The 27,851-nt window shown below is 38.9% G+C and overlaps 1 protein-coding gene and 1 long non-coding RNA gene across 8 annotated transcripts in view; one reads left to right on the plus strand and one right to left on the minus strand.

Moving 5' to 3' along the window:
- Window positions 1-6,645: 6,645 nt before the first annotated feature.
- Window positions 6,646-14,589, minus strand: LOC114036042. Of its 3 annotated transcripts, none has more exons than XR_003568288.1 (5): window positions 14,387-14,589; window positions 13,666-13,829; window positions 11,069-11,117; window positions 9,792-10,097; window positions 6,646-6,977 (listed from the first exon to the last, which is right to left on the minus strand). It is a non-coding gene; the product is annotated as an uncharacterized LOC114036042 (long non-coding RNA). The 3 variants fall into 3 exon arrangements; XR_003568287.1 differs by having other exon boundaries at window positions 13,606-13,829; XR_003568289.1 differs by having other exon boundaries at window positions 9,792-10,124; window positions 13,606-13,829.
- Window positions 14,590-18,625: 4,036 nt separating this feature from the next.
- LOC114036074 (cytidine monophosphate-N-acetylneuraminic acid hydroxylase) overlaps window positions 18,626-27,851 on the plus strand; it is a 109,830-nt gene continuing 100,604 nt past the window's right edge. For 4 of the 5 annotated variants that reach the window (XM_027852471.1, XM_027852470.1, XM_027852473.1 and 1 more), the window contains exons 1-2: window positions 18,626-19,019; window positions 27,519-27,632. In XM_027852471.1, the coding sequence (XP_027708272.1) occupies window positions 27,625-27,632 (8 nt within the window). In that variant the 5' untranslated portion in view covers window positions 18,626-19,019; window positions 27,519-27,624. Of the gene's footprint in view, window positions 19,020-26,972; window positions 27,127-27,518; window positions 27,633-27,851 lie in introns of those variants that run through there. The other variant, XM_027852474.1, reaches the window with a different exon arrangement.

Genomic DNA, 27,851 nt, shown 5'->3' on the forward strand with positions numbered 1-27,851 from the left:
TAGATAGATAGATAGATAGATAGATAGATAGATAGATAGATAGATAGATAGATAGATAGATAGATAGATGGATATCCAGGATAGCTTTGGAGATAACATGCTAAATTTATTATATGTGTAGAGAGAAATGCAAGGACCCGTAAAGATTTGCAGCCTTGTATATAGTCCTCATTTTCCTGTTCTGCTTTATATATAAAAACGTTCATCTTATTTGATATTAGTCAAGTTCAGAATTTTTTTAAGAAAGAGAATAAAATAAAGATAGCTGTCATCTCTCTCTTTCCTAAACATTTTTTTGGGGAGAAGATGGCTTCTAGGCCTAGCATCTCTAGTTCCTTTGCCCACCCTCCATACTCCATGATCTAAGAGATTTGAGTTCCTTTCCTATAGATGATTTACCGTTTATTAATATATTGTGAGTGCTCTGTGAACAAAATAGACAAAACCTGTCTGTTGTGAGTTTGAGAGAAACATCTTCTCCCCAGAAAAAGTAGCCTTAGAGGTCCAAAAAAGGGAGCTTTTGGGTTGTATAAATAGTCTGTATTTTTTTTTCAACCACATGATAGGCCCATTGATCCTATCTTGAAGGAGGCCTCCACTGTCTTAGAGACCTCCTGTCCAACCTAGACAACTCCCCCTCACTGTCTGCCCTTCTCCCACAGCATGGAGTAACAGAATTTTGGCTGCCAGGAGGAAGCAAGGGAGGAAGCAAGAAATGGAAGTCATGAGAAGACTCAGCAAGAGTGACACATGGCAGAAAAGGTCAAGGACTTAGAGGAAGAGATGGAACTTCCCTCTTGGCTGCCAGAAACATGAACTGAAGGACTCAAGTTCAAGAATACATTTCCCCTTCTCCATAAGCAATGTGAGAAGTGGCCAGAAGTTCTTGTCGGTGAAAGGACACTGAACAGAGAAGCAATGACTGTCAGGAGTTTCCATTCCCACCAGATCCTGAGCCCATGCTCCTTGTCACAAGGAAAAGTCCAGTACCAGGACCATCATTCCTGAGTTCTCATCCAAAGACTGCATCTTTGACAAGATGGAGTCAAACATCAGCTTGTGTTTCCTATGCTCCTAGACTCAGCATTCAGGAGTTTCCTAAACCGTGACTTCCTTAGATCTTTTGGGTTCGGAGAAACCTGTCTGCTGCCTGACACAGCCTAGGTCTAGAAGTTGCACTTACACTACTGAATTGAAGATATTTTCTTACATATTGTTTTATTGTTGTTATTTTCCCCAAGCAATAAAGGGAAAACAGGAGACAGCATGGTGTAATATTTAGAGAACTGGCCTTGGAGTCAGGTAGAGCTGGGTTCATATCATGCCTTTGATATATATTATGTGACCCTGGGAAAGTCAAAACTTCTCAGTGCCCCAGGCAACTCTCTTAAGAGTGTTTATATAACTTGAAGACAAACTGCCCTGGAAGTGCCTATCCTTGAGGTCAGATCACCCTTGACCTCTGCAATTCCTGTCTCTCACCCCAAGGCCCATCATCCTCCTCCTACTGGTGAATTTCTCTTGGAACCTCCATTTTATGGAGAGCTTCAGATTGGCCTGCCTTAATTTCTCCCCTCTCTGCTCAGTTTCTGACTTTATGGACTTCAAAACATACTCCCTGCCCCCCCCCCCCAACCTTTCAGCTCTTCTTTTTGTTTGTTTTGTCTTCCTCCATTAGGCAGTAAGCTTCTTGAGGGCAGGGATGATCTCATTTTACTTTTATTTGTATCTCCAGTGCTTAGCATAGTGCCCTTAACATAGTGCCATAGTACCTGGTACAGAGTAAATGCTTGATAAATTCTTGTTCCCTTCCTTCCTAATCTGCATTGGTGGAAGAAATTCCTTACCTACAGCTCCCCTACATGGGTGAAATCACAGGTAGATGCAACTGTTAAACCTATTCTGTCCATTCTTCTGGAGAGGCAGCTCCATTATGTCAAGGACACATGTCTAAGGATCAGTGGAATATAGCAAATTCAGCAAAGAGACTGAATTTTGTCAGTAGTCTATGGGCTCAGAGTTGATTTTAATTGGGTACATACATACAACCACAATTCCAAGATGAGAAAGTAGCTCATTCCTGGAGACCCAGGAAAAGGCAGGCGGTGGATAGGTAAGGGACTAGAAGGTAGAATAGAAGGTCATCTTGTTGAGGTTTAGAGTGGGAAGAGCTGGTTCAGGTGTGGTCACTTAGACCTTCTCTGTAATCATTGGGAGCTTTATTGACACAAAAGCAGCGGACTAGCTCTGGAAAGAGAACTAGTAACTTACAGAGAAACAGGAGTCTGTTTTACCTTACAAGATAAGGGGAGGGATTGTCATGACACAGGATGAGGAAGATGGATGGCAGAATAGGGACTCAGGATAAGGAAAACGGGAAATTTTATGACTCAGGATGAGGGAGACAAGGAAGTTTTATGGTCCAAGATAGGGGGGAAGTTTTATGTTATCTCAAGATAAGGGAAAGAGACTCTACCACGACGCCCTGAAGTTCTGGAGGGGCCTCACAAGGAGCTGGAAAAACAACTCTTAATTAAAATTCATTTCTTTAAAAAGCTTTTAGCTTTTAGGGCACTGTGTGTCTTCTACTTCAATCTACTTTCTGAGATCCATAGAGACTCTGGCACTTCCCTAGCACTTTTCTACTCAATGAGCTAGAGTGTCATAAGCGCCAGAGTGAATAGCTTTTGATGCTTCAAGGTGAATAGTATCATGGCATAGTGAATTAAGTATTGGACTTGGGTTCAAATCTGCCTCTGAAACTTACTAGCTATGGGACACTGGGCAAGTCACTTAACCCCTCTAGGACTCAGTTTCCTAATCTATAAAATGAGCAGGATGGAGTTGATGACCTTAACTCTTCCTTCAAGCTCTAAATCTAAGACCTGTCAATAAACATTTATTAAGTGCCTATTATGTATCAGGCTCTGTGCTAAGTGAGAAGCTTACAAAAAGAGGAAAAAGACAGTCCTTGCCCTCAAGCAGCTTACAATCTAATGGAGGAAGCAATATGTGAACAAATATCTACAAAGCTATATACAGGATAAATAGGAAATAATTAACAGAGGCAAGGCACTAGAATTAAGAGGGCTTGGGAAAGGACTTTTGCAAAATGTTTGATTTTATTTAGGACTTAAAGGAGGCCAGGAATGTCAGTAGGCAGAGCTGAGGAAGGAAAAGTGTTTTAGGCATGGGGAACAACCAGAGAAAATGCAAAGCCAAGAAATAGTGTCAGGGGACTAGGACACTAACTTTTCTCTTTCTATACTCAGCACTTAACACGGTGTTTTGCATATAGTAAGCACCTAATACATGTTTATTCATTCATTTATATCTGCTGTGTTTCTCTATTAGCATGTAAGTTCATTGGTGGGGGTGGTGGCAGCTATGGACAGCAGTAATAGCCAAGTAAAGATTCTCCTGGCTTTATAGCCCACCTGTCTCATCTTGTTCCAGGCATCTCCTAGCAAATAAATCACAACCCAGAAACACCTGTAGCACCTGCTCGGCTACTTGGGGGGAAATTTCCCCTTTTAGTTCCACTATGTGTACCCAGACTAAGTGGATAGAGTGCTGGGTCAAGAGTCAAGAAGACCTGAGTTCAAATTTAGCCTTAGACCCTTACTAGCTGTGTGACCCTGAACAAGTCAGTTAACTGTTTTCCTTAATCTACTGGAGAAGGAAATGGCAAACCACTCCAGTATCTTTGCCAAGAAAACCCTATGGACAGTATTGGCATGCTATGGTCCATGGAGTCACAAAGAGTGGGATGTAGTTGAACAATAACAATGCATACTTGTCCCCCAGATCACCTCATATGGTCAGTCAATGCCTCTGGTTAAGGAAGTTTTGGACTTATATTTGAGATACACTCAAAAAATTTCTATCACCAAGAGGACAGGATCTTCTCCTCTTATTGGTTGGTCTTGCACAAAGCACCCCAAAGGATAGTCTCACAAACCCCTTCAGGTATATGCATACCACTCTGGAGACTAATGTGCTAGGAAACAGATAGAGGTAGGCACTTGAGAGAGGAACCTCAACTGCCACATAGATCCAATTACTGGGATTTTATTGTGTGACAGAACTTCATGTTCAACGGAATATGACATACGGACCATTTGTCAAAGGTGTTAATACAAGACATTCTATAAAAATAAGGTAAATAAAGAACAGATGCAAGTTGACTAAAATCATGTAAAGTTTTTATAATATTTTATTTAAATAGTGCATCTCACTATTAAAGAAGGTAGAAAGACATTGTACTCCATATAATGATGTAAATGTACATTTTTAGAGTATCCACCAACAATCAAGGTAATGAACCCAATATTTTGTTTTACCTAAAATAAAACAATGAAATACTTGTGATTTTCAACTGGAATTTTCAACATTCATTCTATAGATACTTATTGGACACTTACTACTGTTGAGGTCTAGAGGTTTAGGGGTACTAGGACCTCAAAATCACCACATGTGGGTTCTGCTTGAAAGAATTCGACCCAAGCCTTCTTTCAGTCAAAGACAAGGTTTATTAAAGATGAGCCATATAGGCCAGACTCTTAAGGAATCTGAACATTTGTGACACTCATAAGGACGAGCAGACATGAGGAAGTCTCAGCCCCTAAACGGCAGCCAGGATGGATCTTATATACAGAAAGACTGTGAGAGGGATCTAAGAGTGGTCAAGTAGTTTGGGGTGACTGGAGGAGAGGCTGGGAGAAGGGGTGTCTTGATGGGAGTGGTCAGTAAGCTGGGGTGACTGGGGGTGGGTCTTGGGAGAATGTTGGTGGGAGTGTCTGGGAGGTTGAATGGGGACTGGATAAGATCAAGGATGGGAAGTGTAAGGGGGGGAGGTGGTTATCAGACCAATAATAGACAATGGAGGGCTAGACTTCAATTAGGTTAACAAAGAATTGGGAGATTGGGCATAGGGGATAAGGAAGAGCCAGTTGATGGGAATAAAAATAACCTTAGGAGAGTGCAAGTTCCTTGACCAGGTAAAAGTTCAAGTAGGGTTCAAGGAAAGGTCTTTTTTTGGGGGGGTGCCCATCTTGGGCCAATACCCCATCACTACTATATAACAGACACTATACTCAGCATTGTAGGGTGATACAATATTGAAAGACAGAGTGTCTTTTTTTTTAAAGAATACAGAAAAATTGTTAATATCAAGGTGTGTGCTTACCCAAGTTCTAAGGCTAGCTTCTTTACCTTGAGCAGGATGTGCTGAACCTGGGTGATGCTTCCAGGCAAAGGTTGCCTTAGGGCCCAATGCCATTGCCAGGGGGCCCACACTGTAGCTGCTGCCCCTTCCCCCTTCTTCCTTTCCCAGGTGGGGGAGGGCGAAATCAAAGGTGAGGGGTAAAGGGTGAAACTCTCTTCTCCTATGAGAAGGTAGACAGCCTCGTAACTGTCTGCCTGAAAAGCACCTTCAAGCCTTGGTGCTTAGAGAGCAACTCTAAGTGCAGAGCAAGAAAGCAGCTGGGGGGTGGCTTACATACCTTCCAGTCTTGACTGGAGAAGAACTTGGGGTTAGGCAGTTTCCCCATATGGGCCACCAAATGTTAAGGTCTAGAGGTTAAGGGGCACCAGGACCCCAACATAAGGACACGTGGGTCCTGCCCAAAAGAATTTGAACCAAGCCTTCTTTCAGCCAAAGTTTATTAGAACATATGTCATATTGGGCAAACTCTTAAGGAGTCTAAATGTTAGTGAGCTATTGGCTAGATGATAAGAATCTAAGCATTTTAATAGAGACAAGAAGGACCTTATATACAGAAAAACTGTGGAAGGGATCTAGGAGTGACCAAGTAGTTTGGGTGACTGGAGGAGCAGTCTAAGGAAGATTTGGATGGGAGTGGCCAGTGAACTGGGGTGAACAGAAAGCCTAGGCCCTGGACCCTGGCCAAGGAAGAATGGAGCCTAGCTAGGATTAAGGGTTGGAAATGGCTGAGGGCCATAGGGAGGTAAGACAATGGAGGACTAGGCTAGGTCAAGGGTAACAAAATTGGGAGATTGGGTATAGCCACAATGAAAGGCCAGTTGATGGGATTATAGCCTCAGGCAAAGGCCAGAGATTCGGCCATGTGAGAAGGTCCAGGTTTTTTTCTCTTTGGGGTCTAGCTCCCATCCTCATCAATAGGATACTCACCAAAAGATATCCACCAAATAATGAGGAATGCATGACTAGAACCAACTGAAAAGGTACTGCAAATTGGGGAAAGGAAGGGAATGAACATTTATATAGTGCCTACTATGTGCCAGGAACTGTACTAAGTGTTTGGGTTTTTTTTTTGGAGGCAATTGGGGTTAGGTGAGTTGCCCAGGGTTGCACAGTTAGTAAGTGGCTGATGCCAGATTTGAACACAGGTTCTCCTGACTCCAGAGCAGGTGCTCTATTGACTGCACCACCCAGCTGCCCCTTAACTGCTTTTAAAAAAAATGATTCTTCCAACAACTCTGTGTGGTTGGTGCTATTATGATCACCATTTTACAGTTGAGGAAACTGAGGCTGAGAGTGACTTACCAAGCATCACACAACTAGGAAATGTCTGAGGTTGAGTTTGAACTCAGGTTTTCCTAACTCCATTGCTCTATCCCTGTGCCACCAGATGCCCTTAGATCAACTTTAGAAGTCATCAGTAAATCAATAAACATTTATCAAGCACCTAGTACCAGGTACAACATTAGGCTGATAGCTGAAGGTGTGATAGGGGTGAAATCACCTGGGGAGGGAAGAGAGTTATTGTGATCTGGCTTCTATCTTCATGCTTCAACTAAAACTTCTCTCTCAGAGGTCATCATTGATCATCTCCTCTAATGGGCTTTTCTTTGTTGTCTTTGACTTCTCAGGACCACCAAGCGCTGTTGACCATCCTTTTTTCTTTGTAACCTTTTCTCCCTTGACTTTCATGGCACTCAATTATGCTGGCTCTCCCCCAACTTTTCTGATTTTTCTTTCCTGTATACAGTAACTGAGGAAAGAATGAGAAAGAGAAGGTAATTATCCACACCTTGAGCAAAGATAGCAGTTACATGACAGTTACATGGCAGAAATACAGACATTATTGATTCTATGTGGAGTATTACAAGATTCCCTCTGTTTTCCATCCTTTCACAAAGCAAGATACTCAGTCCCTGGTTATTCTTGTTATTCTTATCACTCTTATCACAGCATACTAGTTTTGTTTCATGTGTATCTTTCTGTAAAAATTTAGTAAATGGTCACCATAATATTGACTGACATAGATTTTTCATTCTCAACCTCACTGACAAATCTCATTAACAAACTACAACTCTACTCAAACTAACAAATCTCATCAACAAACCTTGGGTAGGAGGAAGGAGGAGGAGGATATGGCTTAAGGTTTTTGACTTAATGGGGGCCGTAAATAGGGGTAGTTAAAAAAGTACTTAGTATATAAATATAAACAGTATGTGTGTTAGTTTTATCTGTGTCCAACAAAGGTAAACAGGGTTAAGTGATTTGCCCAGAGTTAGTTTATTTCTACACACACACACACACACACACACACACACAAATACACTTAACATGGAAGAATCATAGTGTATATTAAGAGAATTAATGAGATTAATAGACTTAAGTAACATCTTATAGCCATGGTTATAATTGACTAGGAAATCAATATTTACACTCTTTAGAAACAGAAAATTTTCAAAACTTCTAATCAAGGATTTTACATTATATATCAGATGCACTACACAGTGCAATAATTTGGGTATTTGTATGCTGGTAGCACAGGCTAGGAGACTTGGACCTGAGAAAATCAAATTGATTCTGATTCCATTTTGTAACTTATTCTATTCTGTATCACCCCCAATATGCTGTCAAATTGCCTAAACTATATTTCCTTTTGTCTCTGAGTTAAGTTCAGATGTTCATAATATCAACCCATTCCCAAAGATTCATGGAGAGGGATGATTGACAATTATGAATAGGATTATCTCATAAAACTGTATTAGTTAATATAATATAAATATAATAATATTAAAATATATAATAAACATAATAATGTTATATAATATTATTGTGTGTAATAAATATAATAATAAAATAATATAAGGAAAGCTTGGCTGGAAACCAAATTCAACAAAGTCATCCTGAGAGCATTTAAGGATGGAAGGAGTGAGTCAAAGAGAATTATTTAAAAAGATTGTCTGTGACCCAGAAGGAATTCAGGGTTTTTGTCATACATTTTGACTCACATCTCCAACCCGGTGTCCAGAGAAAAATATCTAAAGCAAAATTTCAATGAGACTCATATATCTAGGGCCTTTCTAAAAGGAAATTAGCAGAGCCTCTTCTAGAAAGGTCTTTATTGTACAAAATAGTAGATATCAAGTATAGGATAGATATTTATTTCCTCTTACCATAAAGGAAATGCCTGGAAGTATGAATGGACAATGGACTTAAAAGATCATACTATCATATTCCTAAAGAAATCCCCTACTACCCCCTGCTGTTCTCTGGAAGAGGTGCAAGGGAAAAGGCAAAGAGCAACTCCCTCTCAAAAGCTGGATTCTTCCTTCACAGCTGGTTCTTTTCTTAGCTACCAGAGATAACTTTCTTAACTATTAGCTTTTCTTCTCCTGATTTCAGAGCTAGCTTGCTCAATTTTTAAAGGTCATCATGTGCAAGGTTGATCCCTCATTTAGCCAATGGCTAGCTACCTCATAATTCCATCAACTTTGATTGAGGAAATTCCTACATTACTCCTTTTATATTTCTTTTACAATCTACGGTAGGTCACTCTTGGTTTATCCTCTTGAAAGATTCAAGTCTACAGAAGGAAAAAAGTCTTAAGATCTCATTTTCTTTGTTACCCACCCCTTATATTATGTAATATCTTCATATGGGTTTGTGGGATTTAGTTGATCAGCGATTCCCAGATCAAAAACACCCCTTCGTTACATAAATATGGGTGGGATCTCAGCATGTTTTTTAAACCTTAGAGTAAGAGACAGTGGTTAAGGAGAGATTAAAAATTAGGGAGGAAGATAGGATAAGCAAAGAACCAAGATTCTAGTAGAGATGAGTGGGAATGAAATCAAGGAAACAAAAGAGGGCTTAGTATTTATAGGGTGAAGGAATATCTCTTCCTCTGAGACAGGCACATAGAAGGAGAGATTCAGGGATTGAGATGATTTCAAGTATAAAGCTGGGAGAAGAAGGTCAGGATTTTTGTGGTTTCATAGTGTGTTGTGCAGAACTGTCTCAAAGAATTCAGAGGCAGATCACCTCTAATCCAAATATAGGCATTTATTGAAATTGATGCCTGTCATGAAGCAAGCTAAGTTCCAAGAAGAGCCATCAACTTAATAAGACAAGACAGGCAAATTTATAGGGTAACGATGCTGATTATACAACAGAAATTATGAATATTAAAAAAGCAGGAGGGGTTTGCTAAGGGATTAGATAATAGGGGAGGGGTCCCTTCTATGGTTCAGTGATCAAATATCCTCATCATGCTGATTTCTGATTGACTAGCTATTGTGGTCCTGTCTGGTCAAGATGGATAATTAGGTATTGTGGTCCTGTCTTGGGCTAAATGGATGATGTGATTGTAGTTGAGTACAAGCTCACACCTGTTCAAATAGGTGAATTGGATCTGGGGGCAGTGGATAGGTAGGGGCAGTGGCTATATTGAGTCTGGGGGCAGTGGCTTTCTGGGGCAGTGGGCATGGTGTTCAGTGAGGCCTGTGATTGAGTTTGGGAGCTTGTGATGTGGTTAAAGCTAGATTGCATGGTTAAATCAGGACATACTTACTGCTCAGTGGGGCCCATAATGAAGTTAGACTATTGAGGTTGGGGGCAGCTTCATTAGCATTCCATCATTTCTCTCTCAAAGAACTGGGGCCCAAAATCATATGGGAAAAGGGATGAAGGTCTCTGCTTCTGTAGCTTCTTCAGGCTGGCAAGGGGCATAGAGCTGTCTCTGTCTCGATGGGTCCCAGGGAGAGTTGACTGGAACTGAGCATAGGCCAAATCCAGGGGATGACAGGTGGCATTGGGCCAGGAACCACTGTTTGCTACCAACTGTAGGTGAATGGCCTGTGGTCTGGAATACACAAATCTAACAGGAAAATTCAATATGCAGGGCCTTTAAGGAGAAAGAAACCAAGAGCCCCAGGATACTATTATTTACTTTTGACAAACAGGATTATCTGATTATGGTACTTTCCCAAAAATTCCCACTCTGATTCCAATTCCTTTGGGGGGGATCAGATGCTATTGAGGAAATATAAGTAACAATATTTTTGCAGATAGAAGCTTCCTACCCCTGGGTTCAATAGTTATACAAATGAATTTGCTTATAAGAGGCTAGCTTTACGCCAATAAAACACTTGGGAGGACATTTTAAATAATTAATTCCAAAACAGTGCATATCAATAAGTTGTTTATAATAAAACATATTTGTCCTTTAAGAAAATTGATTGCACTGAAATTCTTTTTCCCAAACCAAACTGAAGATGTTTCTGATTTAGTTTATTAATAGAATAATCACTAGGTCCCTCAATCAGTTGTACCAATACCCAATTATTCTTACATTATTTTGAAACATTTAAGGACTTTATTTCATACAGATATACCTATATCTATATTTGTATCTATCTATCTATCTTTATATATATATATATATATATATATATATATACACACACACATATATATATAGTAACAGGCAGATGACTAGGCTTAATATCCATTTACTAAGTTGTTTAAGATTTAGAAAGGAATATAATTTTAGGCTGAATAGCTCAGATCTTAAACACACATTTTATTATAGTAGCTCAGATGTATTGCAGCCTTAGTCTATGGAACAATGATTAACACTGTGTTTTAACCTTTGTTTCACAAACTTCTTTTCCTTTTGTCTAATTGTTCCTATATCATTCAGAAAGAATGATCTATTCCAGGGATTTAATCTTTCACTTGACTATGCAGGCAGGCAGATGACAAGCCCAAGTACTAATTTACCCAGTTGTTTGAGATGTGGAATGACTACACATTCAGACTGAAAACAGCAAGATATCACATACTTACATTGTCCTCATATCTTTTACTGACCACTTGCTCTGATTATAGAAACTTGCTATAAAAGGAAAAAGCAGGATATGATTATGCCAGATATGACAGAATAAAACATCCTTAGCTCTGTTTAAATTTATGTAAGAGTCACAGTTTTCAATTTCACTTCATAGCCATAGTTTCCCATAGGTGGGAAACATTCCTTTTCAAAGGAAAACAATGGTGAAATCGAGCCAGGTTAGATTGAGGCTTAAATTAACCTCTTGGCTTTTCCCAGAAACAAACCTCCACCTGTAGCAGGATCACGTTCCCTCTGAGTAGCTTGTGGCATTGCTCTCAAATACTGATTTAATGCAGACAACTATAACTGAATTCAAACTCAAAATAAAATTAGTTGTGATCCCAAGGGCTTTTTACTTCAAATGACAAGACTAGATACAATATCTAGGACTAGATACAATTATTTTTACTTTTATAGAGTTGCAATAAGCAATAAAAATTTACCATGACTTACATACATAAGAAATTTCATTTAACATCCTTTTCTTGTTTTTCCTTCCTTTTCAAGTTTAAATTTATCTTGGTGTAAAGACAAATCATTAGAAATTATTTCTGTATTATATATAAACTTGCAAATTCTGAGCAAGCCAAGTTCATTATTTAGGAACTACATAACCCAAACAAGCTTCTCCTCCCTCCCCTCTGGGTTGATGATGTTGCCCAGATGGTTTCCGGGGATCTGGCAAGTTTACAGAATAAGGAGAATCAGCAGAGACCCCAGAGAAGAGGCTGCCTGTCTACTCCATGATATTCTTCCTCTGAACTGATAAAAACCACATATTTTCTGCATAGCAAGTCCCCTATTTTAAATTTTAATTTAATTTGTTTTGCCCTAACTGATTTTTTTTTCCTTGCAAGGATGTCTTTTGGGATTCCCATATTTTATTTTTAAGATGCCAGTATATGTTAGCTGGCACATGGGGCCCCCCTATAGCCCTATCTCAGAGGCTACCTTGGCCATCTTCATAAGGGATGGGAGTACGGGAGTATCCATCCCATCTACCCTTAGAGCTGCTGTTGGACCAATTTTAGGTTTTAACATTATAACAATAACCACAAATAACTTAACAATCTTAAAATTTTCATAAGTGAGAACCAAAATGTTTTGGCTGTAACTTCCTCTTAACTGTAGGCAAAGGTGAAAATACCCAATTTCCTAAATGGCAGTTACAAAACATAAGACAAGGTTAGTAGGGCTTAATAAAATAATGTAACTGGTTTTATGTAATTTTTTTTCCACTGTCTTTTAGTTAACAATAAAATTCAGATTTAAAATTTCTTTGTCTAACACATTTCTGCCTCTCAATGTTCACTCAAGTTTTACAAAACAATTTAGAAATACAATAACACAAACAGTAAACTTCAGATGACATTAACTGCATTTCCAAATTATCACATATAAAAATTATTGATAGGATCTATATTCTAAATGATACTCAATTACGTTTGGTTGTGTCCCCATTCACACAAGCCTTTTCTCTTTCTGTGACCCAGGAAAGGGTTAAGTGCTAGTCCTATTCCAAGGTGCAGACTTGAAACCTGCCTCTCTTTGATCAGTGAAGTGATCCTTTACCTCTTAGTGCCCTGGCCTATCCTCCTTTCTCCTTTCCCCATGGTTGCAGAGCCTGATTGTGGGGGTGGTTGAGTCACAGATTTGGGAAGGAGGCAGAAAGACGGCACTGCTCCTTGTGTGGGACAGACTAAGGACCAAGGATTGCCGGGAGGTTGTAGAGTCTGGCACCTGAATTAAAGGTGGTGAAGATGTTAAGAAGGGGATTTGGTGGATAAGGAGGAGGGTCCCTGGAGAACTTCCTCATAGGGGTTGCATGGCTTTGGGGAACTTGGAGCAGAAGCTTAGGGTTCCAGTGGTGTGGGAGCAAGGACTTGGGGCTTTGATAGGAGAGGTTCATCTGCTTGCTTAGAGGGGTGGGCTTCAGGGTGCCCAGGGGCTCAGGGCTGTTGCCAATGGGGTCCCCGATGTAGCTGTTCACCTCCCCCCTCCTTCCTTTCACCAAGCTGGGGAGGGTCACTCAAATTTCCTACCATTCTTCAGCATTCTCTTTCCTTAATCTAATCTGGGATGAGAGCAGTTAACAGAATCTGCTAAAATGTTTTTAGCCATTCTAACTTTTCACTGTAGTCTTAGCCTGGTCAGAGCTGGGACTACAGGGAGAAGGATCTTAAGAGGTTTTTTTTTTTTAAACTTTTACTCAAATAAACTTCACTTGTGTTTACTCCTTAAAAACTTCTGTGAGAATGGGAGTTTTGAACCTGCCAGTCAAGGTGAATGGGACTCCTGAAAAGGTCCAGTAGTACCTGGTCCCCTCCCCTCCATATTGGAGAGCTCAAAGCTTCATCTCTGAGGTGTCTCTTTTTTTCAGATCTATGCATTTTCCCAATTTCTCTTAGTGCCAAATAATATAATTATCTTAAACATCAAATTAGGAGAGATAACATTTCACCTAAAATGTAACCAGAATGAATTCAATTACCTGGATCTATATTCCAAATGATACTCAATTACCTTTGGTTGTGTCCCCACTCACACAAACCTTTTCTCTTTCTGTGACCCAGGAAAGGATAAGTGCTAGTCCTATTCCAATGTGCAGTTTTGAAACCTGTCTCTCTTTGATCAGTGAAGTGATCCTTTTTCTTTTAGATAGATCTGAGGGGAGTAATTTCCTCCTTTTTTCCATCTGGTCCTCCACCTCCAGAACTTGGCCAGAGTCCAAGGAAGGAAAGAGAGAGAAAGAGAGAGAGAGAGGTTTGTTGTTTTTTTTTTTTTGCCAACAACCTTTCTTTAAGAGACCATCAAATTTTCCAGTTCAGATACAGCCATCAAAAGTTTTTCTTTTCTGACTGGCTGTATTTTAAATCTTACGAGGTAGCAGACTTAAGAGATCTTCACACAGACACAGAGCAGACAAACACAAACAGAAAGCACAGATAGTGAAACTTCACTTCTTGGTCCTCTAGATTATATTGAGGCCAGGCTCTATTGCAGTTTAGTAGTCCTGTGTGATGGGAGCTGGGACTGAGTGCCAGTAGGCCCAAGGAAATCCCCCCTATAGCCACGCTTACCTCTTCAATGGTGTCCCACCAGAAGGATGAGAAAAAAAAAAATAAGTTCAAAAAGAACTCCCTTTGAAATTCCCAGAGCATCCTCTGTCTTGAGGGAATTTGCCAGGCTGGTAGGGCCCAGACGATCTAGTCAAGCCTTCCTACGTGCTTGAAGGATTTCCCAGCTAAGAGAAGGGAAAAAGACAGACTTACCTTTGGATTAGAAGGGGTCCAAATCAGAGACTCTGCTCCATGTGGAGGGAGGGTCAGAGGTCAGAGACTGCCTGACACTAAAAACTGCGGTGGTTTCATGGTGTGTTGTGGCAGAACCATCTCAAAGAATTCAGAGTCAGACTACCTCTAATCCAAGTATAGGCATTTATTGAGATTGATTCCTGTCATGAAGCAGGCTAAGTTCCAAGAGGAACCAGCAACTTAGTAAGACAACACAGACCAATTTATAGTGTAATGATGTTGATTACACAACAGAAATTATGAATATTAAAAAGGCAGGTAGGGTTTGTTAAGGGATTAGATAATAGGGGAGGGGTCCCTTCTATGGTTCAGTGGTCAAACATCCTTATCATGCTGATTTCTGATTGGCTAGCTATTGTGGTCCTGTCTTGGGCTAAATGGATGATGTGATTGTAGTTGAGTACAAATTCACACCTGTTCAAATATGTGAATTGGATCTGGGGGCAGTGGCTAGGTAGGGGCAGTGGCTATATTGAGTCTGGGGGCAGTAGCTCTCTGGGGCAGTGGGCATGCAGGTCAGTGAGGCCTATGATTGAGACTGTGATGTGGTTAAATCAGGACATGCCTACTGTTCAATGAGGCCCATAAGGAAATTAGACTCTTGAGGTTGGGGGCAGGTTTATTAGGATACCATCAAGGATGAACGGTCTCTTTTCTTTCACAGTGAAGTATTTCCACCAACTCTTCTGTCGAGAAGATGGGAGACAGATGGTATATGTCGGGGTGTCAAACTCAAACAGAAATGAGGCCACTAATCCATACATATGAGGGAATTAAAACAGGAGGTGGTATTGGGGATTGGGTGAGCCACACTGACTCTAACTTGCAACTAAATTCTGGAGCAAGCTCAGTTCCCTTTCCATTCAATTATGGTCTAGTCCAATTTCTGCCTTGTGATAAAACTATTCAATTGTGGGAATTGTGAGAGGACCTTGCTGCATTGTTTGAACATGGCTGGGAAGCTGGACTGCCTCTACTTGCTCCTTGTTGTAAGTCACTTTTCAGTCATGTTTGACCCTTTGTGACCCCATTTGGATTTTTCTTGGCAAAGATATTGGAGTAGTTTGCCATTTCCTTCTCCAATTAATTTTACAGATCAGGAAACTAAAGCAAAAAGGATTAAGTGATTTGCCCAGGGTCACACAGCTAAGTATCTGAGGACAGATTTTAACTCACAAAGATGAGTCTTCCTGACTCCAGTCTAATCACTGTGCCATTTAGCTGTCCCAACTTGCTGTTTAGAGACCCTTAACTAAGGACCTAAGTTATACTGACCAGAAACTCAGTCAGATCTGAAAATTGATGCAAGTTTTCTCACAATTATACATCTCAAGCACTCCTCCTGCACTGTCTCAAGCTTCTTGTGCCAGAGCTTGGTGCTTTGTGACTGGCTTTCACTGGGCCTCAGGGCCTAGCTGCTGGCTTGCAGGGGAGAGGGGGTTACTGCCTGATGGCTTATACTGGGTGCAGGGCCTCCTTGATGGGTTATCCTGAGGGTAGAGTCTCATGCTGCTTTGCCCTAGGCGAGGATTGGGAGTCTTACTGCATTGTTGATATGCCTCGGAGCTGTAGGGGTAGGGCCTCACTGGTAGCTTGCTCAGTCTCTCTGGGGTGTGACCTGCTGCTGCTCACTGACTGTGCTTTCCTCCCACCCTAGCAACACAGACCTTTGCTGCTGGGCTATTAAGTTGCTTTCCCCACTCCTAAATTGGTTCTGAAGCATTTTCCAAAGTTGTTTGGGGGGGCAGCTAGGTGGTGCAGTGGATAGAGCACTGGCCCTGAAGTCAGGAGGACCTGAGTTCAAATCCGGCCTCAGACCAAACACTTGGCACTTACTAGTTGTGTGACCCTGGGCAAGTCACTTAACCCCAATTGCCTAAAAACAAACAAACAAAAAAACGAACAAACAAAAAAACAAAGTTGTTTGGAGAGGAATTTGGGAGGGCTTTAGGGAGTTTCTTCCTCACTTTGCCATCTTGGCACCAGAAGCCCATAGGCTTTACCAGATTGCCAAAAGTATCCATAACACACTCAGCCACAAAAAATGAAGAACCTGTGTCTTTGAGAGTTGCCTAGAACACTAAAGGGTTAAGTGACCTGCCTAGGGTTACACAAGTGTTAAAGATTCATACCAAGTCTCCCTTCCAAGGCCAGCTTTCTATCTACCATAAAACACATATGCTCATTGAGAACAGGGCATCTCTTTGTATCCTTAGCACTTCAGTTTGCTAATTCGTTGGTGACTCTAAAGTTCTCTGTAAACCTCAAAGTCCTGGATCAACTTCTATTCTCCTCTCCCAAGAGAGAGAGATAGCTTGTAATTCTTTTCTTCCACAAAACGCTCTTTACAACGTTAAAAAACAGACGCATGACAGGGACGACAGGGACACAAGGGACCCCGAGAAAAAGCTGCTGTCTAAGCAAGTGCAAACATGTGGAGCAATCTTTCTCAGAAATTTTTGGTTCCAGAAAGAAACTCTCTAGATGGCACTCCCCCTCCATACCATGCCACGAGCAGGCTTCCCCAGACCAGAAGGAGGTTCTGAGAGGGCAGGGCAGCACCCCCAGCACCATGGGAAGGGGAGGGGAGGAAGCGGGGAAGAAGAGGGAGAGGTAGGGGGAGGAAGGGCAGGGGAGGAAGGGCGGGGGAGAGGGCCAACGGCTGCATCTAGTGACAATGCAACCCAGGAATCCAAGACTTGATGAAATAGAGGAGATCTGCCTCAGAAACGGGAGCATAGTGAGTTGTTTGAAAATGAAAAGAAAAAGCTTTTTCCCCTTTGCTCTTTCTCTCCTGTTTCTCAGAAGAACACTTTTGAGGGAACACATTTTCCTCTGTTTCACAGAACTGCTATGTCCTGTTTCTCTATCCACTTCTCTTATTACTTCTGAGTCATCCCTGTCTCTCTCTGCCTTTCCATCTCTCTCTCTCTGCTGCTTCTCTCTTCCTCTCTTACTAATAAATGCATCACTGCCTACTAGATACCTCTTCTGCACGCTCTATTAGCATCTCAAATTCACCACCTCTCGCTTTTTTTTTTGACTAGGCAGTGAGGTTAAGTGACTTGCCCAGGGTCACACAGCTAGTAAGTGTTATGTATCTGAGGCTGGATTTGAACTCAGGTCCTCCTGAATCCAGGGCTGGCGCTCTATCCACTGTGCCACCTAGCTGCCCCTTTTTGTGTTTTGTTTTTTTTTTTTCCAAATTCACCACTTCTGAAGCAGAATTCATCATCTCCTCAGCTAAGTCGGTCATTCCCCCAAATCCTCTGTTCCTCTTGAAAGCACCACCAGCTTCTTAGGTGCCCTGTTTTGTTATCTCAGTGTCATCACTCACTCCTCCCTCTTTTCAGCCCCACCATCTGCAATTATTTGTCAAACCTTGTTGATTCCACCTCTACAACATATCTAGCTTCAGTCCCATGCTCTACATTAATAAAACCGTGACCTCTGTTCTGGCTGTCATCAGCCTCCCTTTCTCCTGGATTACTGCAATAACCTAATTGGTCTACTGTTGCTAGATCCTTCATGTTTCAATCTATCTTTCACAAAGCTGCTGGAGTAATCTTCCTAAATCACAAGTCTAATTCCTCTGCTCAAAAATCTTCCCTGCTTCCTCAGGATAAAATATGAGCTCCTTAATGTAGCATTTAAGATTCTCACAATCTGGCTGCCAACATAATGTTTCATACTATAACCCTGCTCAAACTCAATATTTTGTTTTTAGGGGCAAGTAGTACTTTTGCCATTTAATTATTATTATTATTATTTTCCCAAACTCAACGTTCTTGCTAATCTGGACTTTTAACCATTTCCCACCTCCATGAATTGGGACAAACTGTTCCTTATCCTTGAATACACTATCTTTTCATCAGTACATCTCAGAATCCTTATCTTCTTTTAGGGCTTAACTCAGGTGTCGCCTTCCCTATCTCCTTCTCTATCAGTGCTCTCTTTAGATTTTCCTTTGTATTAGTTGAACTCTGAGAACCCTACCAGCTCTACAGCCTAGGATCCCACAAAAATATTTAGCTTCTATTATCCTCACTACTTGTAGTAAAATAAATATGATTACACTCCAGAAGACTGGGCTTGATTGGTGTGTTAATTTAAGTCACAACTCTAGAACATTGGGGTCCAGGAAGTTTGGTGCAGCTACGAGGTTTTCAGAAGTTTGGCCAAAGAGAGCTCCTCCTCCTGCCTTCCTTCCCCTCCTACTTTCTAATCTCTCCCTGCAACACAGTTACTTTGTTAGAGAAGGCAGGTTTCAAGCTGCAGGTCCAACCGTCTTAACGAGGTAGTGATTTGAAATAAGGCAACAGTGTTATCAATAAATATGAACTGAAACTCTGTGACACCTGTAGTCCACCACATTGTCCAAACAGCTAACTGGCTTCTTCAGCTACAACACCGTCCCAAGAGGATCGAAGAAGCCTCCTAGTAACTGAACTGATGTTGCTGGCTTCCAGACATTCTAAAAGCACCAACCAGAGCATTTTAAAGAAGCTTTAGTCATTTACTGACTGACTTTCAACTTTTTCTAAGGAAACATTCTTCTGCTGCTTGGCCCTTTCCTTGTTGGGAAAAAAAGGTAGAGATGTTTTCGTTTATTTTCTTACAAATTTAAGTGGTTAAGAAATGAAAATGTTTATTTTGTACTTCAGAAATTATTTATTCTCTACTATACTTTTGTCTTAATTCAGGAATGCAGGCTATCCCTTTATCCCTGAAGCAAATATATTTAATGAAATAGCAGAGTTTAAAAAAAAGTAGCAACAAAGCATTTCCACCACGAACCTGGGGTATTATTCTCTCTCAAATTCACACACCATAGTGAGCATGTGTGGCCAACACATGCGGAAAAGCCTTTCTCAGTATTATTTCAAGTACATTTTGGATCAAATTGGCTTTTGTTGATTAGGTATGAGAACCCTACTGCATTTATGATATTGTTTGACATTGATGAGTAAACTTTTTTTTTAAATAGTATTTTTTTCCCCAATTTTAAGTAAAGACAATTTTTACCATTCATTTTTACAAAATTTTGAGATCCAAATTTTTCTCCCTCTCTTTCTCCTGGACTAGGCTCCCCTTTTACATGAGTGAAACAGATCTTTCCTAGTTCTTGGGCTAGAGGATTGTTTTACCCTGTCTTTTTTGCTTGTTCTGCCATTACAGAATTCATTTTGGGGTGCTTATTTTATAGTTTTTTGGAGGCAAACATGGGAGAGTTCAGGTGATTTCCTGCTTACTCTACCATCTTGGCTTCTGGAAGTCTGAGTGAACTTTTAAAATATATTCTGCTGATAGAATGAGAGACGTGGTATGTTTTATTTGGTTCAAAATGTAAACTCTAGGGATTGCTGAAAGTTCCCTAAATTCTTGTTTAGAAAATACTTTATATTCTAATATTTTGCTACCCAGGATACAAACATTTTTCAGTCCTTGCCTAAAGTAGACATTTCAGAAAATTCCTTTTGTACAGCATCAATTTTAAGATGACCAGATTTCTAGTGGAAAGATTTTCCTGTAAGGCACATTCATAAAGGTGCAGCTTGGGCCTTATTTATATCAATTTATAAAAAATCATTAAAGTTTCCCTTATTCATGGTCATGTGTTCATAGCTGCCATTGCAACTAGAAGTTGCTAAAATTCCAAGGGAGAGCTGTTGAGTCCCAACAGACATACTTAAAGGAGAGGAGGGGGAAAAGGATAGATGAGATAGATTTTCATTCTGTTTTTACAACTTACTGACTAGGCAACTATTTCTGATTTGGGTTCTAGGAATAGGCCTGTCAGACTGATAAGGTATTGCTTCATTATCTCTAAGCTCAAGTCCTTCAACACTGAAACAATTAGTCAATAAGTATTTCAAAGCACTTATTATATGCCAGACACTGTGCTAAGCCTTGAGTATAAAAAAAAAATTATAAAAGAATAAAAGAAAAAAAAGAAAAGAAAAAAAAGAAGTACTTGCCCTCAAGAGATTACACTATAATAGGGGAGAACATTACACACACACACACACACACACACACACACACACACACATACACATACATTATATATAATATACAAGATAAATACTGAGTAAATGGAAGGTAATCTTAGAGGAGTTAGATGGGAGAGAAAGTATAGTGAGAAAAGAGAAAGAGGGGGCCCAGGATAGAATCTTAGGTTTTGTTAAGGTGGGGGTTATAAATTGATGATAATGCTGAACAAATATTAAGAGTAGTCAGACAGGTAGGTGAAGAACCAGGAGAGAGATGTCTCAAAAGTCATAGGAGGAAAGAGTATTCCAGGAAGTAGGAATAGTTAACAATACCAAAAGCTCTAGAGAGGCAAAGTAGGATGAGGTCTGAGAAAAGGTCATCAGATTTAGGAATTTATTAATGATTCATAACCTTGGAGAAATCAGTTTCAATCAAGTGGTAGACTCAACATCTAGAATGCAACAGGTTGAGAAGTGAGTGGAAGGCAGGGATTTAGAGGCAAAAAAAAAAAGTATAGATGATTTTTAAAATTATATTTTATTTTTTCCCCATTTACATGTAAAGACAATTTTTAACATTCATCTTCTTAAAATTTTGAGTTCCAGATTTTCTACTTCCCTCACTAAAATCCTCCCTCTCTGAGACAGTAAGCAATTTGATAAATATTGTATACGTGCAATCATGAAAAACATATTTCCATATTAGTCATGTTGTGAAAGAAGACACAGACCAAAAGAAAAAATGGGAAAAATAAAGTGAAAAATAGTATGCTTCAATTTGCATTCAGACTCTATTGGTTCTTTCTCTGGATATGGATAGCATTTTTCATCATGAATCCTTTGGAAGTGTCTTGGATCAGTATATTGCTGAGAAGAGTTAAGTCATTCACAGTTGATCATCATAGCAACATTGCTTTTACTGTGTACAATGTTCTCCTAGTTCTCTTTGTATCATTTTATATAATTCTTTCCAAGTTTTTCTAAAATCAGCCTGCTCATAATTTCCTATAGCATAATAGTATTCCTTTACAATCACATGCTACAACCTGTTTAGCTATTCCTCAATTGATGAGCATGCTCTCAATTTCCAATTCTTTGCCACCACAAAAGGAGTTGCTGTAAGCATTTTTATACAAATAGGTCCTTTCTCTCCCGCCACACACCCCCCCCTTTTTTTTTTCACTCTTTGGAATACAGATGTAGTAGTGGTATTGCTGGATTGAAGAGTAGGCACAGTTTGATAGCCCTTTGGACATAGTCCAAATTGTTCTCCAGAATGGTTGGATCAGTCATAACTCTACCAACAGTGCATTAGTGTCCCAATTTTCCCACATCCTCTCCAACATTTTTCATTTTCCTTTTTTTGTCACATTAGCTAATCTGATTAAGTATGAGGTGGTACCTCAGAGTTCTTTAATTTGCATTTCTCTAATCAAAAGTGACTTAGAGTACTTCTTCATAGCACTATAGATACCTTTGGTTTCTTCATATGAAAACTGCCTATTCATGTTCTTTAACCATTTATTAATTGGAGAATGGCTTGCGTTCTTATAAATTTGACTCAGTTCTCTCTATATTTGAGAAATGAGGCCTTTACCAGAGCCATTTGCTGTAAAGATTGTTTCCCAGCTTTCTGTTTTCCTTCTAATCTTGACTATACTTGGTTTTGTTTGGACAAAAGCTATTTAACTTAATATAATCAAAATTATTTGTTTTATATTTTGTAATGCTCTCTATCTCTTGTTTGGTCATGAGTTCTTCCCCTCCCCATAGATCTGACAGATAGAATATTCTTTGCTCTTCTAATTTGCTTATGGCGTCACCAAGAGTCTACCTGCCAAGACAAACCCAGGAACTATATAAACACTATTACAAAACACTTTTCACACCAACAAAGTCAGATCTAAACAAGTGGAAAAATATCAATTGCTCGTAGGTAGGCCGAGCTAATATAATAAAAATGACAATTCTGCCTAAACTAATATACTTATTCAGTGCCATACCAATCAAAATACCAAAAAATTATTTGATAGAGCTATAAAAAATAACAACAAAATTCATCTGGAAAACAAAAGGTAAAGAATATCAAGGGAATTAATGAAAAAATATATAAAAGAAGGTGACCTAGCAATACCAGATCTCAAACTACATTATAAAGCAGTAATCATCAAAACTATTTGATACTGGTTAAGAAAAAGAGTTGTAGATCAGTGGAATAGATTAGGTACACAAGACACAATAGTCAATGACATAGTAACCTAGTGTTTGATAAATCCAAAGATCCCATCCTTTGGGATAAGAACTTACTATTTGACAAAAAAACTTCTGTGAAAACTGGAAGAAACTAGGTATAGACCAACATCTCACACCATATACCAAAATAAGGTCAAAATGGGCACATGATTTAGACATAAAGAGTGACACCATAACCAAATTAGAAGAGCAAAGAATATTCTATCTGTCAGATCTATGGGGAGGGGAAGAACTCATGACCAAACAAGAAATAGAGAGCATTACAAAATATAAAACAGATAATTTTGATTATATTAAGTTAAACAGTTTTTATACAAACAAAACCAAATATAGCCAAGATTGGAAGGAAAACAGAAAGCTGGGAAACAATCTTTACAGCAAATGGCTCTGATAAAGGCCGCATTTATCAAATATAGAGAGAACTGAGTCAAATTTATAAGAATTCAAAGGATATGAACAGGCAGTTTTCACATGAAAAAACCAAAGGTATCATAGCCCTATGAAGAAGTGTTCTAAGTCACTTTTGATTAGAGAAATACAAATCAAAAGAATTTTAAAGTACCACCTCACACCTATCAGATTGGCTAATACAACAAAAAAAGGAAAATGAAAAATGTTGGAGAGGATGTGGGAAAATTGGGACACATGCACTGTTGGTAGAGCTATGAACTGATCCAACCATTCTGGAGAACAATTTGGAACTATGCCCAAAGGGCTATCAAACTGTGCATATCTTTTGATCTAGCAATACCACTACTAGGTCTGTACCCCAAAGAGGTCATAAAAAAGGAAAAAGAACCTACATGTGCAAAAATATTTAAAGCATCCTTTTTGTGGTGGCAAAATATTGGAAACTGAGGAGATGTCCATCAATTGGGGAATGGCTGAACCAACTGTGGTACATGATTGTAATGGAATATTATTGTAAGATAAAAAATGATGAAAAGGCATATTTCAGAAAAATCTGGAAAGATGTGTTGAACTGATACAAAGTGAAATGAGCAGAACCAGGAAAACATTGTACACAGTATCAGCAACACTGTAATGATAATTAGCTTTGAATGACTCAGTTCTTCTCAGCAACACAATGATCCATGAGAAGTACAAAGGATTCATGAAGGAAAACGTTATCCACATCCAGATAAAGAACTGATGGACTCTGAATATAGATTGAAGAATATTTTTTTCACTTACTTTATTCTTTTTTGTGTTTTTCTTCCCCTTTTGATCCATTTCTTCTTTCACATCTTGACTAATATGGAAATATGTTTTACATGATAGCACATATATAACCTATCTCAAAATGCCTGCCATTTTTGGAAGAGGGCAGGGAAGAAAGGAAGGGAGAAAAATCTAAAACTAAAAATCTTGTAAAAATGAATGCTAAAAATTGTCTTGACATGTAATTGGGGAAAAAATTAAATACTATTTTTAAAAAAGAATATGAAAAATTAGAATTGAGCAAGTCAAAGCTAATGACCCCACGAGATAGCAAGAAACAATAAAACAAAGTAAAAAGAATGAAAAGATAGAAGAAAATGGGAAATATCTCATTGGAAAAACAACTGACCTTGAAATAGAGGAGAAATTATTTAAGAATTATTGGACCACTGGAAAGCCATGATCAAAAAAAGAACTTAGAAATCATATTTCAAGAAATTATGAAAGAAAACTTCACTAGTATCTTAGATCCAGAGGGTAAAATAGAAATTGAAAGGATCCACTAATCACCTAAAATGAAGGTTCCTGGGAATGTGTCAGCCAAATTTTAGAGCTCGCAGGTTAAGGAGAAAATATTGCAAGCAGCCAGAAAGAAATAATTCAAATGTCATTGATTCACAGTCAGGATCACAGAAGAGTTAGCAATTTCCACATTAAAGGAGCAGAAGACTTAGAATATGATATTCCAAAAGGCAAAGGAGCTAAGATTACAGCCAAGAATAACCTATTCAGCAAAACTGAATATAATCCTTCAGGGGGAAAAATGGATATTTAATGAAACAGAGGATTTTAAAGCATTCCTGTTGAAAAGATCAAAATGAATAGAAAATTTGATATTCACACACAAGACTCAGGAGAAACATGAAAAGGGAAACAAGGAAGATTTAATAAAGTTAAACTGTTTACATTCCTATGTGGGAAGATGATACATGCAACTCCTAAGAACTTTATAATAGTACTAGGGCAGTTAGAAGGAATTTACTTAGAGGGCATGGATGTGAGTTAATTAGGTTGACACACAAAAAAAATGAAGGGGTAAGAAAGAAGGATGCACTGGGAGAAGGGGGACAGGAGAGATAGAATGAGGTTATATTTTTCTCATATAAAAGAGGCATGCAATGAAGAGCTTTTTCAGTGGAGGGGAAGATGGGGGCAGGTGGTAGGCAATGCTTGAACCTTATTCTCATCAGAATTGGTTCAAAGAGGGACAAATATGTATTCACACTGAGTTGGGTATAGTTGGGTGTAAAGGCTAAATAGGAGAGGGAGAGGATAAGAGATATGGGGGCAGGAATAATAAGAGAGAAAGTAGATTAAAGGAGGCAGTGGTCAGAAGCAAAATAGACTTTTGAGGAGGGGCAGGATAAAAAGAGAGAAGGATAAACAGAAGAAAATAGGATGGAGGGAAATACACAATAACTATAAATGTGAAACATAAGATAGAAACAGATAGCAGAATGAATTAGAAACCAGAATCCAACAATACATTATTTGCAAGAGACACACTTGAAACAGAAAGACACAGATAGGTTAAAATACAGGGCTGGAGCAGCATCTATTATGCTTCATTCAGCTGAAGTAAAAAAGGCAAAGGTAGCAATCATGATTTCAAACACAGCAAAAAACAAAAAGAGACCTAATTAAAAGAAATAATCAGGGAAACTATATTTTACTAAAAAGTAACATAGACAATGAAGTAATATAAAAAAATACAGCTTTTCTCTGATAAAGGTCTTATATCTCAAATACGTGGAAAACTGAGTCAAATTTGTAAACATAAGAGCCATTTCCCAATTGATAAGTGGTTAAAGGATATAAACAGGCATTTTTCAGAAGACGAAATTGAAGTATCTATAATCATATGGAGAAATGCTCTAAATCATTTTGATTAGAGAAAGGCAAATGAAAACAACTGTGAGGTACCCCCTCACATCTATCAGAAATGACAAATACTGGAGGATATGAGGGAAAATAGGTGTACTAATATACTTCTGGTAGAGTTGTGAACTGGTCTAACCATTAGGAAGAATAATTTGGAACTATACCCAAAAGGCTATCAAACTATGCATACTCTGACCCAGAAATATCACGGCTAGATCTACATCCAGATCAAGGAAAAAGGAAAAAGACCTATATGTGCAAAAAACATTTATGGCAGCTCTTTTTGTATTAGCAAAGAACTGGAAATTGAGGGAGATGCTCATCAATTGGGGAATGACAGAACAAGTTGTGGCATATGGTTGTGATGAAATACTACTGTGCTATAAGAAATGATGAGGGGAGGTGGTGTCAGAAAAACATGGCAAGACCTGTGTGAACTGATTCAAAATGAATCATGCATATAACAGCAACATTGTAATGATGATCAACTGTGAAAGACTTAGTTACTCTGATCAATACAATGATCTAAGACAATTCCAAAGGATACATGATGAAAATGTGTTATTTACCTCCAAAGAAAGAACTGATGAACTCAGAGTGCAAATTGAAATATAATTTTCTCTCTCCCTTTCTTTCAGCTTTTTTTTTGTCATTGGCTAATATGGAAATACATTTTTCATGATTTTATATGTATAATTGGTATATTGTTTGCCTTCTCCGTGGATGGGGGAGGGGTGTGATGAAGGGAAAGAATTTGGAACTCAAAATTTAAAAAGAAATGTGTTAAAAATAAATAATTAAATAAATTTTTAGAAAGCCATTCTCATTATTGGTTGATTACTGTCCAAATTTCTACCAGTAAAGTAGAAAGTTGAGTGTAGGTTGAGACCTGAATTTTATTACAAATTATTAGTTTCTGTTTCAGATGATAAACTGTAGCTTGAAAAAGGAAGCATGACTTTATCACTTATCAAAAATGAGAAGCCCTTATCAAAAGCTGCTTCTGTAGCTGCTGCTGCCAGTCAACTAAAGCAAAGCATTTTGGGGATTAGTTCATATAGAAACCACCTGGGTGTTTCATTTCCCTTGGCTCAGTATTAGGGCCAAAACTAAGAAGTAGTCTTGAACTTCACAGTGTCTTTTTCAGACAGTGGTCAAATGATGTTTCAAGTACATTGTGTTCTGGATCATACAGCAACAGCAATGAAAATCTATTTTGAAGAAAGAAATTATACTTGGCTGTTCACAAGTATCTCTAACCCTTGAAAGAGGCACAGAACCCAAACAGATACATTGATTTTACCACTCTTTTGGAAAGCCTTTGTTAAGGAAACAGCAGAATTTCTAAAGGTGAAAGTGAAAATAATATCTAGGTTTATTTTGAAGGTGATTTTGTCTCTTTTTGGCTCTAAAAATAAGATAACCAAGATACATGCTAAACTCATTCCCTAATTATGGCAAATATTTGGTAGTTCCATTAATCAGAGACTCATGCTAAGTTCAGAATGATTCTCTGAGACTTCTGTTGTCCGTTTAAAAGTGACTTAATGCTGTCTTAGGTTTTTTTCCCTGGAAAGGAGTGCTCACAGAAGTTGGAGTCCAGGATTATTTACTCTGTAATTGCCTTGAAGAAAATGAAGAGAAAGAAACTTAAAGTTAATTGTAAACTCTTGAAATATAAGCATTAGGAGTGCCACAGCATGTATGGAAATGATGATAACAGTATACTTTATCTGTTTCAGACACAAACACACTGAAATCTTTAAACTACTGAAGCACACAGTCATTGGTGGCAACATAGAACGGTTATTCACTTGAAAGAAAAAGAGAAGAGTGAACTTGGAGGCAATGGACAAGTAAGCATGGATGAGGGACACAGGGTATAGAAGAGTGGTGAGGGGCATTCAGCAGAGTTGAGTAGGGTCTATCTTTGAATGCTTAGATGAAAGTCATTGAAAACCGAAAACTCTTCCTTTTGTAAAATGAGATCTTACCTCTTAGAACAATGTATGTTTTATGAAGCAGGTAGTGTGTGTGTGTGTGTGTGTGTGTGTGTGTGTGTGTGTGTGTGTGTG

Source organism: Vombatus ursinus, unplaced genomic scaffold (genome assembly GCF_900497805.2).
Source record: "Vombatus ursinus unplaced genomic scaffold, bare-nosed wombat genome assembly UNPS02009573.1, whole genome shotgun sequence".
Taxonomy (NCBI): domain Eukaryota; kingdom Metazoa; phylum Chordata; class Mammalia; order Diprotodontia; family Vombatidae; genus Vombatus; species Vombatus ursinus.